The following is an 18,820-nucleotide window of genomic DNA, read 5'->3' on the forward strand; positions in this document are numbered from 1 at the left end:
CACCTGATCCAAATGTACCATGTCGGAATGTGACACTCGATCCAAATATACTGTGTTGGAATGTAACACTCGATCTAAATGTACCGTGTCAGAATGTGACACCCGATCCAAATATACCGTATCAGAACATGACACTCGATCCAAATATACCATCGGAATGTGACACTTGATTCAAATGTACCGTATCGGAACATGACACCCGATCCAAATGTACCGTGTCGGAACGTGACAACTGACACCCGATCCAAATGTACTGTGTAGGAATGTGACACACGATTCAATAATATAATTAATTTTTCATTATTTATCATCATTTTCCACTTCATTAACAATATTTCATCAAACCTTCCTTATTCAAGGCATCACTTTGATAGAGCAAGTTCAAGATTATGAATTTCACGGTCTTGGAATTTCAGACCATTCACAACAACATATCAATCAACCAAACCACAACAGTTAAATGTATAGAAAACTTCACAATATTACTCAATGACTATCAATCACTATTAAGAGTTTCTCTATTATATAGAATAAACTATAACCTACCTCAACCGAAGAAGCGAAAGTCAAGCAAGCTAATTCGCCAATGACTTTCCTTTCTTCATTGCCTCACGTTTTCAATCTATCAAGCATACAATATTCGTAAGCAAACGAATTTTTAGACACCAATAATATATATATGTTTAACCTATACCCAACAACTCACCCTACTTATAATCAATTCCCTAAAACTAAAGCCTAGGTTTAAGCCTCAATTCCTTCAATATCATAACTCTAATGATTTTCATATAATACAATACACCTAATATTTAATTACTTATCTCAATATATTAAAACTTAAATTAAAATAAGATAACTAAAAAGAATAAACTCCAAATTATACGAAACTAGTACCTAACCTAGCAATGCAGGACCCTAAACCTAATCTTAAACATATCATCTACACATAATTATTACATCATGACTATCCAATTGGCTCATTATTACACCCATATACTATAAGTATTTTGTCGCCCCAAATCCAAAATTTATTACTGCATGTATATCAATTCAATTGTTCTTTTGGTACTTCAACTATCCTTCTCACTCTTTCGCAACAAACATTAATATATTATAATCCATATTCATTCATGAATGCTAGAGCTAGCAGAGATTACCTGAAGCACTCGTTTCAACGCTGCAACCCACAGTAAGCTTCTGCTCTTACCCTTTTCTTTTTCTTTTTATTTTCTAAAACTCTTATATATTAAAAGTGATAAATACTTCTAATTTATTTCAATAAATATGAAACAAGCTAAGTGGTATAGAGTATTAACTAAATTATTAATTTAGTCCATCAATTAAATTAGTTATCTAAAGTTATCTCTCAACTAAATAATCGTAATTATCGAATATTCCAAAATACCCATTAAAAATTTACAGAATAAGTTTATTATAAAATAAAAAGCTCTAATACTCAAAACGGCCAAATGGATCGTTACACTAACCCAAATCCATTTTATGATTGAGCAGAAGAAGGATATTAATTTGGAGGGATAAAAATGAGTGAAATATTTTTTTAAGACCACGTGAAATTTTTGAAATTAAAAAAATTAATTTTATATTAATTTTTTTAATTCAATAAAATGGGTATGTTAATGAAAAGAGTAAATATATACCATTTGTTAGACTATAGAGGTATATATACAACTTTTTTTAACCATGAAATATATCCATTATAAATTACAAAGAGGAGTATATATATGCCCCTTTTCCCTATATAAATAAACATCATCTTTGACAAAAAAGAAAAAGGAAAAAAAAAAAACAAGCTAATTAAATCAAGAAGATCCAATTTGTCAAATTGGATCTATCTATGAGTCATTAGGTGACAGCTCTTTGTCTAGAAAATTTCCTCTTCAAGCCAAACAATCATCTTTTTATTTTACTATTCCACATTTGTTGATTCTATAATAATAACATTCTCAAAAACCCTAAATAAGAAAAAAAGAATTGCATAGAAAGCTGTGGTTAAGCTGTTATATGCTCTAATGAAAATGGTAGCAAGTATTATCAAATTATGAAATCTTCCAATAGAATCACCATATATCAATATTTCATAAAGATATGGTTGACACCAAGTTATGAAAAGCTACATTTCAACTAACCAATATTCAATATTTGATGTAATTTTATAGAACTTGTATACACATTTGCCACGTATATACTCGTTTTCCACTATCAAAATTAATTCCTATTTTTTTTTAATAACCGAAAAAAATAATCGAGATCAGTATCACAATCTACGAAATTTGGTGAATCGTGAATTGCTCTTCTATACTTCTCTATTTAAATATTATTCTATTACCCTCAATTTATATGATGTAGTTTGATTAGGTAAAAAAATATGAGAAAACTTTACAATATTTTTGTAGACATCGAATTTTTAAGGGTAAAAGACACGTTCATTTTCGGTTAAACTTCTTGGAAGCTACTTTATCTTAAACCATAACTTAATTATGCATGTATAAAGGGTAATATATCCCTTTTACGAGGCATCTCAAATATCCCATAAACTCTTGAGTATTCATAAAGATACAAACTCTTCTTGATTATCAAATACTTCAAGAAGATCCACAAATTCTTTCATTGAGATCAAGTTCAAATTATCTTAGTTGGAGAAATACAGATCAAGTTCAAATTATCCTAATTGGAGAAATACGTCACTAACGATCCTCGAATCACGGAAAAATTTTAGGATAAAAAAATTAAGGAATAAACATATTTTGTACACTCAAGTTTATCAATAAAACTATATTTCTTCGAATTTTATTTGTAATTACAATTTATTTTCTTTCACTCTAAAATTTATTTGTTTCAAAACTATCCTTAAGATAAATGAATTTTTAAATAGAAAAAGTACACATTTATGGACGCTTTGCCAAACAATGGGTAAAATATTATTAGTGTCCTTAAATCTTTACCAAACAAGAAAATATGTGATTTATTTTTGAATTGACTAAAAATAAAAGTATTTTATATAATTGGGACTGATAAAATAATTTTTTATTGAGTTAAATTTCTAAATATACAACCACTTTCAACCCCTGTGATTTAAATAAATATTGTTTTCAAATTTCATATGTGAAGCTTTTTCGTAACATAATCTTGAAATTTTACTTATAAAACTTAAAATTAGACAACAATAATTATTTTTAAACGTATAGTCAAAGTGACCCAAAAAACACTATTTTCTACACTTTTTTAAAAAAAAGTTGAGAAGATTATTTATTGTAAGCTAGAATGATAACTACCACATAAATAATAATAATATTATTACAGGCCAACGGAAGTTGGAAGCGAGTAAAACAAGTCATGGCTATTAGTTTAATGACTAATAAAATAATGGAATTAATTTCGATGAGGTTTAGTTATTATATTAGCAGTAATTTAGGTTTATCTTATAAATTATTGTTACTATTATTTTCTTCTTCATTATTTGCGTATGCATTTTTATTTTATTTTATTATTGTATTTATTTTACATACTTGATTTTTAGTATGCTTTAATTATTTGAATCGAGAATCTATCATAAACTAAGATTACATACACATCATTGTTGATTTAAAATTTTCACTAAGATTTTTTAAATATGAAGAAGTAAAGACACTAAAAAGTCATATGAGGTTCAATATCTACTATATTCATATAAAATAGTTTTAACTATATATAAACAGTATAATTTTTCGCTGAAGAAAATTTCTCCTTAGCCTATTTAGCTCTGACCCAGATATACACCAATTTTTTTATACTTTATTTATGAAATTACATTGATATATTAATTATAAAACTCTTATAAAAAAGTGGTAAGAGGAATAATAAAGTGAGATTTGGTGAGAAGTGATAGATCGGAAATATTATACTATGTGCCTTACACGATTTATTTTAGTGAGGTATGACTTATATTAAAGATGTCAATTATTAGTGATGATATCGATTGAAAGTAGGTCCTACTTAATTAGTATAAAATAAGATAATTTACGTTAGTTATTAAGGGTGTCCTCACGTAATTAAACTACTTAAATACCCTGGTAATAATTTAAAAATAGTATAGTCTACGATTACAACATAATTAAAGTTTGCGATAAGATATTTAGTTTGAAGGTAGCTTTCATTTGAAGAATTTTATTCAAAGTTTTATTACTTGGAAGTCTCTTTCTCCTTTTTTTTTTTCTTTTATATATATTTTTGCTAATATTATTTAGTAAATATTTTATTGATTTAATTTATTTGAATTCACACGAATAACTCACTAAAGAAAATAGGGAGAAGATCTAGATTTTTCATCATTCTGCAAAATAGTCAAATTTACTGATCATTAATAGTTGAGATATTTTAACCATGAATTAATCTAGCTAACTGAATGCACACGCACAACTCACACTCTTTAAAATGTATAGCTAATTAGCTATCTGACACATTGATAACTAAATAACAGAAACTGAGAAAATAGTTTAAATTCAGGCTGTGCATTGCTGTTATATGCACATTGCAATAAATATAATATATCGATTATAATGGTTGAGAGTTGATAATCTTATACTAATAAAAGTAACATAGTGATAGAGGAAAATGGTAATAATAAAAGTGAGAGAGAGTTTAAATGAAGTGTGTTTTGTGAATAATTATTGAGAAATTTACCTAAATAACATTTAGATTTAAAAAAAACAATTATAAGATTTATTTAATTCCCTGCATAATATAGTAAAATATACTTTATTGAGGCATACATAAAAAGTATATTCGCACGTATATAATTATCTTTATATTATTCACGCGCTTAATAAATATATCCACAAATATACAATATTTCTACCCAATTGTATACGTCTGAATAATTAATCTATTCACGTGTATATATCTATATAGAAGCTCAAATTTTTATTTTTTTAACTTAATATTATAGTAAAATCTTGATAAAGTAATATTCGATAAAGTAATAATCTCGCTAAATGAATATTTTTCTCTGGTCCCGACTTGGACCAGTTATATTAAAGTAATATTCTCGCTAAATACATTAGATAGTAATTTAAAATATAGTATTAAAGGCCCCCAAAAAATATAAAGTAATAATTACTAGAATACATCAAGAATTTCTCGATCGAGAACTTGTAGCAACTGTGATTGGCCATAGCCATTTCACTGAATCCCTGCACAACTATGATTGGCATAGCCATTGGCCCAAAGATTCGTTCAATCCAAGATCTGCTACCCACACAATCCAAAAGGTCGTTGTGAAAGCATCTTGGCAAGCTGGTGTGAACAGTAATTCCAACGTGAACAGTAACTTCGACGTAAACAGTGTTTTCCGGAGGCAAGCAGGTTCATTTCAACTGAAGTTGGTACCTCCGATTTTCATATCTATTCTTTGATCATACAGTTGTAGTTACATTTTGCTGACTTTAGACCTTTGAATAATTTATTAGTTCATACGCATTTTCGTGGCTTTGGATAGTAATGGTAGACTAGGGTCATATTCTTTCTCAAGGACGGGGACGAGGGTAGGGAGGGATAAGTGGGTTAAAGGAGTGTCTAAACTGAGAGTAGGTTCTTGGAACATTGGAACGTTAACGGGAAAATCCATAGAGCTAATTAAGATTCTAAAGAAGAGGAAGATTAATATAGCTTTTGTCCAAGAGACCAAATGGGTAGGTTCTAAAGCTAAGGAGGTAGAAAGGTATAAGCTTTGGTTCTCTGGTAGATCGAAGTATAGGAATGGGGTAGGCATTTTAGTAGACAATGGTTTGAGGGATCAGGTGGTGGAGGTTAGGAGAGTCACTGATAGGATGATGCTGATTAAGGTTGTCGTTGAAGGGATCACGTTGAACATTATTAGTGCTTATGCATCGCAAGTGGGCTTAGGCGAGGAGGATAAGAGGCGCTTTTGGGAGGATTTGACGAGTTAGTGGGAGACATATTGCCTACTGAGAAGATTTTCATGGGAGGGGATTTCAATGGGCACATGGGTCTATTTCGGGAAGGTATAATGATGTGCATGGAGGCTTTAGCTTCAGGGATAAAAATGGAGGAGGAGTTTCACATTTAGATTTCGCAAGAGCTTTTCGGTTGGTGATAGCCAATTCGAGTTTTTCAAAGAAGGAGGATCACTTGGTAATCTTCTGTAGTTCGGTAGCTAAGACTCAGATAGACTTTTTACTCCTTAGGAAGGATGATAAAGGTCTGTGCAAAGATTGGAAGTTTATTCCGATCGACAACCTTACGATCCGACATAAGCTCTTTGTGATGGATTTAGGGATCAAGATGACGAGAAAAAAGAGGGTCGGGGATAAACGACCTAGGATCAGATGGGAAGTTTGACCACGGCTAGTGTCCTGGAGATGGGAGAGAAATTGAAGGATATGGAATCCTGGGATAGTAGTGGGGATGCGAACAGTATGTGGGATAACACGGCTAGTTGTATTAGGGTTGTAGCAAGGGAAGTGTTGAGAGTCTCGACATGTGGTCGTGGTCGGCATCGAGGGGACTGATGGTGAAATGGAGAAGTGCAAGGGAAGGTGGAAGCAAAAAAAATGGCGTATGTGAAGCTGATAGAAAGAAAAGATGAGGTGGAGAAGTGGACGAATAGAAAACTTTATAACATAGCGAGGAAGGAGGCAAAATCGATGGTTTCGACGGAAAAAACAACAGCTTTTGAACGTCTTTATGATGAACTAGAAGAGAAAAATGGGGATAGGAAATTTATCAGGCTATCTAGGGCGAGGGAGAGAAGGGCACGCGATGTGGATCAAGTGAAGTGAATAAAGGACGAGAATGAAAAAGTATTGGTAGAGGAGACCCTCATTAAATAGAGATAGCAGTCATACTTCCATAAACTTTTGAATGAAGAAGGGGACAGAGAAATTATGTTGGGAGATTTGGAACATACAAGGAGGCATCACGATTTTGGATATTGCAGGAGTATTACGATTGAAGAGGCTAAGGGTGATGTGTGTAGGATGCGTTGGAGAAGAGCAACCGGACTTGATGAGATTCTAGGAGAATTTTGAAAGAGCGCGAGCTCGGTAGGTTTGGAGTGGCTCGGTAGGACAACTATGCCCAAAAAATGGAGGTCAAGCATAATGATCCCTTTATAAAAAATCAAAGGGGATATCCAGAGCCGCAACAACTATAAAGGTATCAAACTTCTAAGCCATACTATGAAAATATGGAAAAAAATGGTGGAGATGAGGGTGAGGAGAGACGTGTCTATTTTAGAGATCAGTTCGTATTTAGGTTGAGATGCTCAACTACAGAAGCCATCCATCTTATGAGGAGACTGGTGGAGCAGTATAGAGAGAGGAAGAGAGACTTGAATATGGTATTCATCGACCTAGAAAAGGCTTACGATAAAGTTTCACTAGAGATACTATGAAGATGTTTGGAGGTTGAAGGTGTACCTGTGGCGTACATTAGGGTGATCAAGGACATGTATGAGGGTGCCAAACCAGGGGAAGGATTGACGCGACAAGTTCAAGGTGAGGTGCCATGGTGTATGCTTTTCGTGGACGACATAGTCCTGATCAATGAGACTCGTAGCGGAGTTAACGCTAAGCTGGAAGATTGGAAACATACCTTGGATTCTAAAGGGTTAAAGCTGAGTAGGACCAAGACAGTGTAGTTAGAGTGCAAGTTCAGTGAGACACCTCAGGATATTGGCGCGAAAGTTAGGCTTGGTGATCAGGCCATCCAAAAAATAAGTAGTTTCAAGTACCTTGGGTCTATCATGCAAGGCAACGGAAAGATTGATGATGATGTCGCACATCGTATTGGGGCAGGGTGGATGAAATGGAGGCTCCCTTTCGGTATGCTATTTGACAAGAAGGTGCCACCATAACTTAAAGGGAAAGTTCTACAAAGTGGTAGTTAGACCGGTTATGTTATATGGGGCGAAGTGTTGGTCAGTTAAGGTCTCTCACGTTCAAAAGATGAAAGTTGCCGAGATGAGAATGTTGAGATGAATGTGTGGGCATACCAGGAGTGACAGGATTAGAAATGAGGCTATTCGGGATAATATAGGAGTGACCTCAGTGGAAGACAAGATGCGGGAAATGCGACTAAGATGGTTTGGGCATGTGAAGAGGAGAGACACAGATGCCACAGTGCGGAGATGTGAGAGGTTGGACCTGGATGTTTCAGAAGAGGTTGGGTAGGCCGAAGAAATATTGGGGAGAGGTGGTTAGACAGGGTATGGCGCAGTTACAGCTTACCGAGGACATGAACTTAGATAGGAGGGTGTGGAGGACTCATATTAGGGTAGAAGGCTAGTACATAGTCTCGTTATTCTCTGTATTAGTAGACACATTAGCGCACTATAATTTCTTGTGCTCTGATTTCTGTTATTATCTATTACTTTCTGTACTTTGATTACTCTATTTTATCTGTGTCGCTTTCGTTATTTGCTTTCTCATATCGCTTTGAACTTCTTAGCCTTATTTGACCTCTTTTTATGCTTCTATTGAGTCGAGGGTCTCTCGAAAACAGTCGTCTACCTTGGTAGGAGTAAGGTCTGCGTATACTTTACCCTCCCAAGACCCCACGTTGTAGGATTTCACTAGGTTGTTGTTGTAATCAGTCAATAATACTAGACCAATAACTATTTCTAGCTTTTTTCTTTTATAATTAACATAAAAACTAAATTCGTTTAGCTTTCCTAGATTTAAATAATAAATATGCAAAAACTACACTTTTTAGTTTCCTAGATTTAAACTTTTGAAATTCTTAATTCAAATATTTTTTTCTTTCTTATGATACTCTAATATTCTTGTCTGACCTTGTTCTATGTTTTTATTGAGCCGAGGGTCTTTCGGAAACAGCCGTCCTACATTGGTAGGAGTCAGGTCTGCGTACACTCTACCCTCCCCAGACCCCACGATGTGGGATTTCACTGGGTTGTTGTTGTTGTTGTTGTTGTTATGATACATACTGCAAAATACTCTCTAAAATAATAAATATTTATTTATCGATAAATAAATATTTTATGTATTTATCAATAAACCAATAATTCGATAAATGAATATTTTTTTTCGATCTCAAACACATGTATTTATAAAGATTTTACTATACTTTCAAATAAATATAGAACTTTATTTTGTTGTATCGCATAATTTTTCCATATTATTCAGTTTTTAATTTTTTTTTCATTCAATATTCAATATTCAATATTATATTAGAATTTGATTATTTTAAATTTGCACTACGTAAAACTTCATTCGAAGGAAAATTTTTTTTTTTTCATATTCAAAATTTCAACAAAAAACCTTGGATTAGAGAAATAGTCTCATGTAATAATTATTCACCTTAAATCGTGCTTGATTGTCAGCTTGGCTAAGCACTGACAGCTGGACTCTAACCCACTACGCCACGTCACCATCCTCTTCCTTTAAAATACCCCTCTTTCCCCCTTTCAAAATCCTCCAAAACACCAAACACTTTTTTTTTTCTTCCACTCCAAATTAGCCGAAAAATAAATAAATTAAACTTCCAAAATTCAAAAAAAAAATAAAAAAATGGAAGGATTAATTCCATTTGTGTACAGAGCAATAATTGATTACAAAAATAATACAAGACAAGGAGGACAAATTACTACTAGTTCACCAAGATGGATGAACACTGATTCGCCGTTGTTGGGTTCTTATATGAGACTTCCGGGCGGCTCGGGTCGGTTCGAGAATTCGGATTTACAGCTATTCGGGTCACCCGATAATGGGTTTTCCATGAATTCATCGTCAGCTTCTTCTTCAACTGTCGCCGGTAAGAGATCAATGATCTCCGGCGGATCACCGACGGCGAGGTGTCACTGGATTTCTACTCGTGCTGTAAACAGATAAATTACATAATATTTGGAAAAAAGGTCATGGTGGGTATTTTAATTTAAGGAAAACTGAAAATGTGTGAAAAAAGTTTTTTATTTTTTTTAATTGTTTTTTTAGTTTGGTGAAAGTAAAGTGTAAAGGATAACCCAAAAGGGACCTTACATTTATGTGTTCTTATGTGAAAAATCAAAAATGTATATTACTGTAAAATAGTATTGTTTGTTTGATCTAATAACCACTTTGTTAAGAAGCACATATTCATTTTATTTTATTTTATTTTTTTCTCTCTAATTGTTTGATTCAATTATTGGATATGTTAAGTTCTTGATTCTAAATATGAGGTTAAGCTAGTGTTCGGTCATAGATTTTTAAAATTCAGTTTTAAATATATGTTTAATCATAAAATTTGATCAAATTTTGAGAATTTGATTTTCAAATATTTTCAAGTTCTCAAAAATTAGTTCAAATCGATTTTTTGGTCTTTCATTCATAAAAATTCAAGTAAAATGCATGTCAAAACACAATTTTAATAACTCAATTTCAAGTTTCAATTTCAAAATTTATGATCGAGAGATAAATTAGTAGTTTGGATTGAATTTCAGCCGATTAAAATGAGCTAAATTAATAAATAAATTATTGTCCAAAAAAATATTCATTTTAATTTGCTATCTTATTTTTACTTGACACCGCATGCTACAACATATGAGTTGCTTCCTTTGTAGTCTCGTATGTGAGCTTCTAGCTAAAGAAGTTTAAGAAAATAAATATTTTTTTTGATTTTTCGTACTCATAAGTTTCTGGGTGTTGTCAAAAAAATTTAATGCAATAGAATAGATTACTGGAAAACAAAGCTTTGCAAATTCAATATCACTATTGTTGATGAAAACACCAACACTGTGCAATGTGGTTAGACTTGGTGGGGAGGGGCAAGTCAACTTTTTTGAAAAATGCTAAACAAGGCAGGACAAAGTAGGGCGGGTCAAAATTTTAGTAAGTCAAGACTTGTCCCACTTTAATTTATCTTAACCCGTTCTATTGCCATTTTTATATAATATATGAAAATATTTTTACATTTTATGATTTTAAATGTATTATATAGAAATTTAAAATTAAAAAATTATCAAAAATATTCTTTTTTGAATGGATTAAAAAAGAAAGTAAGCTAAATAAACTGAAATAAAGTGAGTACAATTTGTAAATTTTGATGTTAGTAACAAAGGGAAAGAGTGTGGAAAAAGGTGTTTCATTTTATTTTATAACTTTTTTAATGATTTTTAGCTTTAGTGCAAGTAAGTACAAGGATAACCCAAATGGGACCTTACATTTATGTGTTCTTATTATGTGATAATTCAAAGTGTATTACTACTATATGGGTGATATAAAGAGGAATAAGTGTAAACACACATTTAAACTATTCCTTTTTTTTTAGTGTCAATATTTTACTTGATGATAAGCTCAATGCTAAGGTTTTCGGCTTTGGACTATCGAGATTAGCCTAGCTGATCAAAAGTGAGAACACTCATAGCAACACATCATCGCACATTGGGGTACCTCGATCCAGAATACTATCTGAACCTTCAATTAACAGACAGGGGCAACGTTTATAGTTTTGAAGTCGTGTTTTTAGAACTTTTGACATCTAAAAAGATAAAACTTTAGTTTGTACACAAATACAGCAGGCCCTTCCTAAATCCGTCCGTGCACTTTCCGAAAATGACGGAAATATAGTCCAGTACCACGAAGGATCAATTTTAATTGAGACAAGAAAAATGTGAATTTTGTTGTGTACATGAAGAGGATCATGGATGGGAAGAAATAGTTGGATGTAATTGATATTTTTATTAAAGAAGGGGCAAGTAAAGTGGAAATTGGGACGATTCAGGCGGTAGGGAACTTAGCTGCAGCTTGTTTAGATGAAAGGAGGCAAAATAGGCCAAGTTATGAAAAGCTACATTTCAACTAACCAATATTCAATATTTGATGTTATTTTATAAAACTTGTATACACACATGTGGCACGTATATACTCGTTTTTCGCTATCAATATTAATCTCTATTTCTTTTATAACAAAAAAAAAGAATTGAGATCAGTATTCTGAATTTGGAGTTCGGTTCAATTTATATGATGTAGTTTGATTAGGTAAAAAGATTAAGAAATATGAGAAACTTTGCAATGTTTCTGTAGACATCGAAATTTTATGGGACTATACAAGACGTGTTCAATTTCAGTTAGGAATCTTGAAGGCATTTTACCCTAAATCCTAATTTCTGCCTATATAAAAGGTACGTAATATATCCCCTTTAAGAAGCATCTCAAATATTACGTAAGGAACTTGTTTTCGTTTGGCAACAACGATAAATGATTGGGCTTTTGCTGGGTTACTTTTTGTTGTTGAACAAAATTAGGTAAGAAGATTAAGAAATATGAGAAAAGTTTGCAATGTTTCTGTAGACATCAAAATTTTATGGGATTATACAAGACGTGTTTAATTTCAGTTAGGAATCTTGAAGGCATTTTACCCTAAATCCTAATTTCTACCTATATAAAAAGTACGTAATATATCACCTTTAAAAAACATCTCAAATATTACGTAAGGAACTCATTTTCGTTTGGCAACAACGATATAATGATTGGGCTTATTGCTGCGTTACTTTTTGTTGTTGAACAAAAATAGTATATCAGCGCTAAGTTTTCGTATCATATAAAAGAAACATACGATAAATAAGTTGAGGTGAAAGAAATATTAGAGTCTGTTTGGATTAGCTTAAAAGTTGGTCAAATCTACTTTTAAGTCACTTTTAGCTTTTCAGAGTATTTGACTTAATTAAAAATAACTTAAAATGAATTAAAATTACTTTTAAAAATTAAAAACCAAAAGTAGAATTCTCCCTATTTTTATTTTATTTTTTGACTTAAAAGTTATTTTAGTTTGACTTTCTATTTCCGGTTGCTTCCTTTAAAGATTTTAATTATTATTCAAAATCTAAATCTAGTTCAGATGGTTTCCCCTCACCTTTTTCTTGCTACTAAACGAATCGTTTTAAGTCAAATTTTGAATCACTAGAAAATAAATTTTTGATTCGACAAACTAGATGTCTTTTGTATGTGTTGTTGGAAAATTAAAAAAAAACATATCTCTCTATTATAAAGGGGGGAAATCATCTTGAGTTTTCTAATAATTTCACTCACATTGATTATTCTAATCCCATCCTTCAGTTTGTCGACATGATCATATGATATCAGATTTTAATTAATTTGTAATATCTCAAACAAAACAAAAAAGAAGTTATGATAACTTCTTGATGTTCATGTATGAATAACAGATCACCCCATTATGTAGATCACATGCAATGTGAAAGTATCGATGTTGTCTTGAAGAATATACTAATGTACAAGTATACCATAATATAGTAAAATAATTAGCACTCATTTTATTCCAATTTTACTTGGCATATTTTAATATTTAAAAATAATTTTGATTTTAATTTAATTCTTCATTAAATAATTTATAATCACAATTGCCTAAGGCTTTTTAAAATCATAAGTTTTTTTTAAAAAAAATCTTTATTTTTAACAGATTTTACGTTATATGCATCGTTAGTGTAAATAAGAAGTCCACATGACTATCACTTACTCCTTAAAATATACATTTGTCATCTTGAAAAATAAAACAGATTACCTTCTACAAACAAAGATTTGCATATGAATTTTCATACACTGAAAGTGCATATAATTTATTAAATTTCATACCAATCAAACAATGCCATGTAAATTGAAACGGAGGCAGTATGTGTTAATGATCACTCTTTGATCCTCCAATCTTCCTCAGAAATCGTTGTCCCGTTTGTAGAAAACCTAGACACAAAAATTACTTCAAGTCGACAACTTTCTGACCTGTGTTTTGTTACAAAAAAATAACAAACTTGTGTACTTTTTACGTATGTCGGCCTTCTTGTTTTCGAGACATTGATAATATTCACAAAAGTAATAAATAAAAAAAATTAAAACAAATTTTAAAAAATAAACTTAAATCCCTTTTCCCCACTAGTGAATTAAGTTGTACGAGGTTAAATCTAGCCTATACCCCATCAATAAAAACTCCATAGAATCACCAATAATATTCACTCTTCATATCTTCACATAATTCTTCCATTTTCACTACCAATCTAGCTCTTCAATGGACAAAAAAAAAACATTACTTCTCATCACATTTATCGTCACGATGATAAATTATACACTTTCATACAAGGTTGCAACGATGAATAAACTTATTTGTGACAATTGTGGCAAAAACCCCGTGCCTTACCCGTTAAGCACGGGGCCTAATTGTGGCGATCCATCGTACAAAGTCCGTTGCAATACTGGTACACTATGGTTCGATACGATGCAAAATTCATCGTACGTTATTACGTCCATCACCCCACAAATCCAACGAATAGTCGTTAAACCACCAATTCCATACCCTAATACGTGCTTATCATCCGATTTTCGCTCCGAGGGAATCCAACTCGACCCGAATCTCCCGTTCAACATCACGGCTAGCAACACGATATTGTTACTAAATTGCACGGACTACATGTTGCACTTACAAGCACCGATAAATTGTTCATTGAGTTGTGTGTGTCATCCTTACGTCGAAAAAAATCTGGAGTGGGCTACTTGTAGGAAACAGAGTTTGTGTTGTACATTTAGAACAGGAGGGTCACAAAATGAGTATATGATTAGGGTACATTCACAAGGGTGTATGGCATATCAAAGTTTTGTTGGGTTGGATATTTCTTTGCCAATTGAAAAATGGCCACAACCTGGGCTTGAATTAATGTGGCAAATTCCAGATCCACCTATTTGTAAGAAACAAGTGGATTGTGATGTGTTACAATATTCTAGGTGTTTGGTTGATCCTAAAAATGATGGAAAAAAGAGGTGTTTTTGCAAGTCTGGACACTATTGGGATGCACAAGGATATTGTCAAAGTAAGTATTAGCATGTCATATTTGAATCTGAGTTACTTATTAAGAACAATGAATGACATTAATATTTTACTACATAATCACTATTAATTGATGTTTAGTGTTATGTCATAAAAAATAATTTGAGGAATAGATAATTAATGTTAAGAGTAAAATATGAGGGAAAAATGATGATCTTTTTTTCATATGCTAAAAGTGACAAATAAAAATGAAAATTAGACAAGAAATTTAATAAAGAAATAATATTTTTCTTGAAACTTAATTAGCTTGTGATCTAAATTAAAATAAAACATAAGTATTTGTGTAATTATAAATCAACTTTATAAGAATAAATTATGAAGTTTAAAATTCTGTAGTTTCAAAAATATTCTTTCACTTTTACTTGTCGTCCACTATTTCAAAAATAAATTTTCAATTTTACTTGTCACTTTTAATATATCAAAAAAAGATAATTATTTTTTTTATGTTTTATTCTTAGAATTAATTACTTATTCATTTTTCAAGATGTAATAATAAATATCAAATTTAACAAGTAAAAATGAACAAGGAAGTAAGACTATAATGTGAAATGTTTTTTGAAACTAAAGCAGAAATTATGTCTAGATTTTTGTCTTCTTTGTGAAAATCGAAGTTTGAGGATTCTAGTCTAGATTTATAAAATCATATAATTAATTATAGTTCCATATATTCTGGACTACCCGTTACACAACGTAGATTAATATAAATTGCATTGAAATCTTCGAAGCAAAACAAATTTCTCAACTGGACCACATATATATATTTGGATTTCAAAATGAAAAAAAATAATTAGTTGTTTATTAATTTATGTTCTTTAGCTTTTTCTAAAGAAAAAAATTATGGCATATATAAGTTAAACAATATTTCCTCTGTTTCTATATGTTTACTCGTCCATGTTAATAAAAAATAAAATGATTATTTTACTATATCACTCCTAATTATTAATATAAGGTATAAATATTATCAAATAATATTTAATAATAAAAATAAAATTTATGTATAAAATAATAAGCATATTTACGCAGTTGAATGTGATCAACTTTTGAATGATTTTAACTAATAAACAATTTAAGAATTTGTCAAATATATAGATTAAAAAATTTTAAAAATAATTTATAAACTAATTTGACTAATTTTTGTTTCTTAATTTACGCAGAGTGTCGACATGGTACAGCTTGCAAAATTCGAAGGAACAAAGCGCCTCTTATTGCAGGTTCTTTTTTTAATATTTTTTTTATTTTCTTATTTTTATCTACTGCAAACACTTGCCTAATTACTCTCTACTCCTTAATAAGTGATTTTTTAGTTTTAAAAATTTTGTCTAAAAAGTGACTCTTTTAAAAATAAAAATAAAAATAAAAATCAAGAAAGTATTAAATCACCCCCATAAATGATCTGAACTATATTTTCCAACTTGTAGACATTTGAAATATAAGTTGTTCTAAATGATCATCAAAATACATGTTAACATGTTCTTATTATACATTTTGTATATCAAATTTTGGAAAAAAGAGTTTTGTGCGTGTTCCCAAGCACCTATTAGATACTCTCTCTGTTTCTATTTATTTATCAAACATTTTCTTAATTTGATTTTTCTTTTTACTTGTCAATTTTGACAAATCAAGAAAAGATACATTTTTTTTCTTCTTATTATACCCTCAATTTGTTAACATTGAGTTAATATCTTTGAAAAATATAGTGAATAAATATGTTTAAAACGCTATTAATTAATAGGAGCAAAATGGTAAACTTACTATATCAATCATTGTTTTCTTAATATGTGAGCCAAGTCAAAATTTGACAAGTAAAAAGGAACGGAGGGAGTAGTTAATTTAAGTATATAAAATACGTCATTTCCTTTAATTATACACATAAGCCTGAATTGGAACACGCTTGAGGTTTTATAGCTTATTGAGGCTAATACATATAATTAAAGGAGGTGAAATATTTAAAGTGGTTAACTTATTTACCTAATGAGCAATTGAGAATACGAGCAAAAACAATTACAAAATTTGAATAAAAAATTACTGTATAATTAATGCTAACATGTTCTATATATCTTTTTTGTTTCATTTTCAGTTGCTGTTATATCAGTTCTTCTCATGCTGTTAGGTGGATTTCTAGTCCACAGACGTTACCTAATAAAAAGAAGAACTATAAGGTTACTTGTTAAAGAAAGAGAAGAAATATTAAGTGCAAATACAAGTGGAAAATCAGCTAAAGTTTTCTCTGGAAAAGAAATCAAAAAATCAACCAACAATTTTGCCAAAGAAAATCTTTTAGGTTCTGGTGGATTTGGTGAAGTTTTTAAAGGTAATTTAGATGATGGTACTATAGTTGCTGTAAAAAGGGCGAAGCCCGGTAACGCTAAGGGCACGTTACAAGTCCTTAACGAAGTTCGAATCCTGTGCCAAGTGAACCATCGTGGTCTAGTGAGATTACTCGGTTGTTGTGTCGAGCTCGAGTTGCCTCTTTTAATTTACGAGTATGTTTCCAACGGGACGCTTTTCGATCACCTCCACGGGTTCCGTCTCCGCGAGTGGGCCCCACTTAGTTGGTTGAGGCGTCTCGTGATCGCTCAGCAAACCGCAAATGGACTCGCGTACCTTCACTCATCGGCCGTTCCGCCTATTTACCATCGCGATGTCAAGTCGAGCAACATTTTACTAGACGATAAGCTCGATGCTAAGGTTTCTGACTTTGGACTATCGAGATTAGTCGAGCTGAGCGAAAGTGAGAACACTCATATCAACACATCAGCTCAGGGCACGTTGGGGTACCTAGATCCAGAATACTATCTAAACCTTCAACTGACAGATAGAAGCGACGTTTATAGCTTTGGAGTCGTGCTTTTAGAACTTTTGACGTCTAAAAAGGCGATTGATTTTAATCGAGACGAGGAAAATGTTAATTTGGTTGTGTACATGAAGAGGATCATGGATGGAGAGAAATTGATGGATGTAATTGACACTTTTATTAAAGAAGGGGCAAGTAAAGTGGAAATTGAAACAATTAAGGCTGTAGGGAACTTAGCAGCAGCTTGTTTAGATGAAAGGAGGCAAAATAGGCCATCAATGAAAGAAGTGGCTGATGAACTTGAGTATGTTATTGGTATTGTTACTGGCCAGGCTTCTAAAAGCTAGATGGATTGTTGTTATATTTTGGTTTAATTAATAGAACATGGTGTCATCTTTGATTTTGTTCCAAGATGATTACTTAGTTATAAATTAGATGCCTTCATTATTATTTTTTTATTTTTTTTTTACGTATTTGCAAGGTTTTTCCTTTCCTTCTATCATGAGTTATCAGGTTTGAAGTCCGGGAAAGACAAGATTACTAGGTGATTTATTATCATCTATCTAAATTTTGATGGACAGAGATATCCAGTAATTATGTTAGTGAAAGTTAGCAAATACTTCATAACATAAATAAATTTTACTTGAAAGGTGATCTAAATACTATAATTATAAAAAATATCACATGTTTAAGTTACCCAGTGCAGGTTTTAATAAAAGACTCAAAGAACGATGAGTTTATTAATTGTTAAAATCAAAGAAGGGGTGAGATATTTAGACAAAAAGATTTTTAAAAATCAAAACATAAAATGGCCCATGCAGGTCTCGAACCTGCGACCTTCGCGTTATTAGCACGACGCTCTAACCAACTGAGCTAATGGGCCGCTTTGTGTAAATATCAATTATCTATCAATAAAACCAATTTGTGTCCTCAAACGATTTTTCACCTGACATAAAGAAGAGCCTATAAAAAGGAAACTTGAAATCTCTTATTTAAAAATAAGTAGTCCAGAAGTTCAATAATATGATAATTTGAAAGTTCTATCAGTTATTTTCTCAATATATTATGCACTGAAGACTTGTGCTATTCTTAAAGAAAAGAAACCTCACATTTCTTCATTGATGGAACAATTATGCTCTATATTAGGTGTGAAATTTATTCAAAGCCACAAGACAATTAAAAAAT

At 31.4% G+C, this 18,820-nt stretch overlaps 2 protein-coding genes and 1 non-coding gene across 3 annotated transcripts; 2 read left to right on the top strand and 1 right to left on the bottom strand.

Moving 5' to 3' along the window:
• The first annotated feature begins 9,467 nt into the window (after positions 1–9,467).
• Positions 9,468–10,098, top strand: LOC129881490 (uncharacterized). Its single transcript, XM_055955685.1, has one exon. It carries the CDS (start codon positions 9,546–9,548, stop codon positions 9,864–9,866), a length of 321 nt encoding a protein of 106 aa, XP_055811660.1. The 5' UTR covers positions 9,468–9,545; the 3' UTR covers positions 9,867–10,098.
• Positions 10,099–14,028: 3,930 nt separating this feature from the next.
• On the top strand, positions 14,029–18,047 carry LOC129881489 (wall-associated receptor kinase-like 20). Its single transcript, XM_055955684.1, has 3 exons — positions 14,029–14,824; positions 15,996–16,032; positions 16,893–18,047. Exons 1-3 carry the CDS (start codon positions 14,029–14,031, stop codon positions 17,980–17,982), a joined length of 1,923 nt encoding a protein of 640 aa, XP_055811659.1. The 3' UTR covers positions 17,983–18,047.
• A 397-nt stretch (positions 18,048–18,444) lies between these two features.
• TRNAI-AAU (transfer RNA isoleucine (anticodon AAU)) lies at positions 18,445–18,518 on the bottom strand. Its single transcript has one exon. It is a non-coding gene; the product is annotated as a tRNA-Ile (tRNA).
• Positions 18,519–18,820: the final 302 nt, after the last annotated feature.

The sequence above is a fragment of the Solanum dulcamara genome, chromosome 3 (genome assembly GCF_947179165.1).
Source record: "Solanum dulcamara chromosome 3, daSolDulc1.2, whole genome shotgun sequence".
Taxonomy (NCBI): Eukaryota; Viridiplantae; Streptophyta; class Magnoliopsida; order Solanales; family Solanaceae; genus Solanum; species Solanum dulcamara.

Excerpts from the sequence above, each read along its gene's own strand:
- LOC129881490 (XM_055955685.1), top strand. The coding sequence starts at position 9,546 with ATGGAAGGATTAATTCCATTTGTGTACAGAGCAATAATTGATTACAAA.
- LOC129881489 (XM_055955684.1), top strand. The coding sequence starts at position 14,029 with ATGGACAAAAAAAAAACATTACTTCTCATCACATTTATCGTCACGATG. Across the intron at positions 14,825-15,995 it reads TGCACAAGGATATTGTCAAA|AGTGTCGACATGGTACAGCT; the intron begins GTAAGTATTAGC and ends TAATTTACGCAG. Across the intron at positions 16,033-16,892 it reads GCTTGCAAAATTCGAAGGAA|ATATATCTTTTTTGTTTCAT; the intron begins CAAAGCGCCTCT and ends CTAACATGTTCT.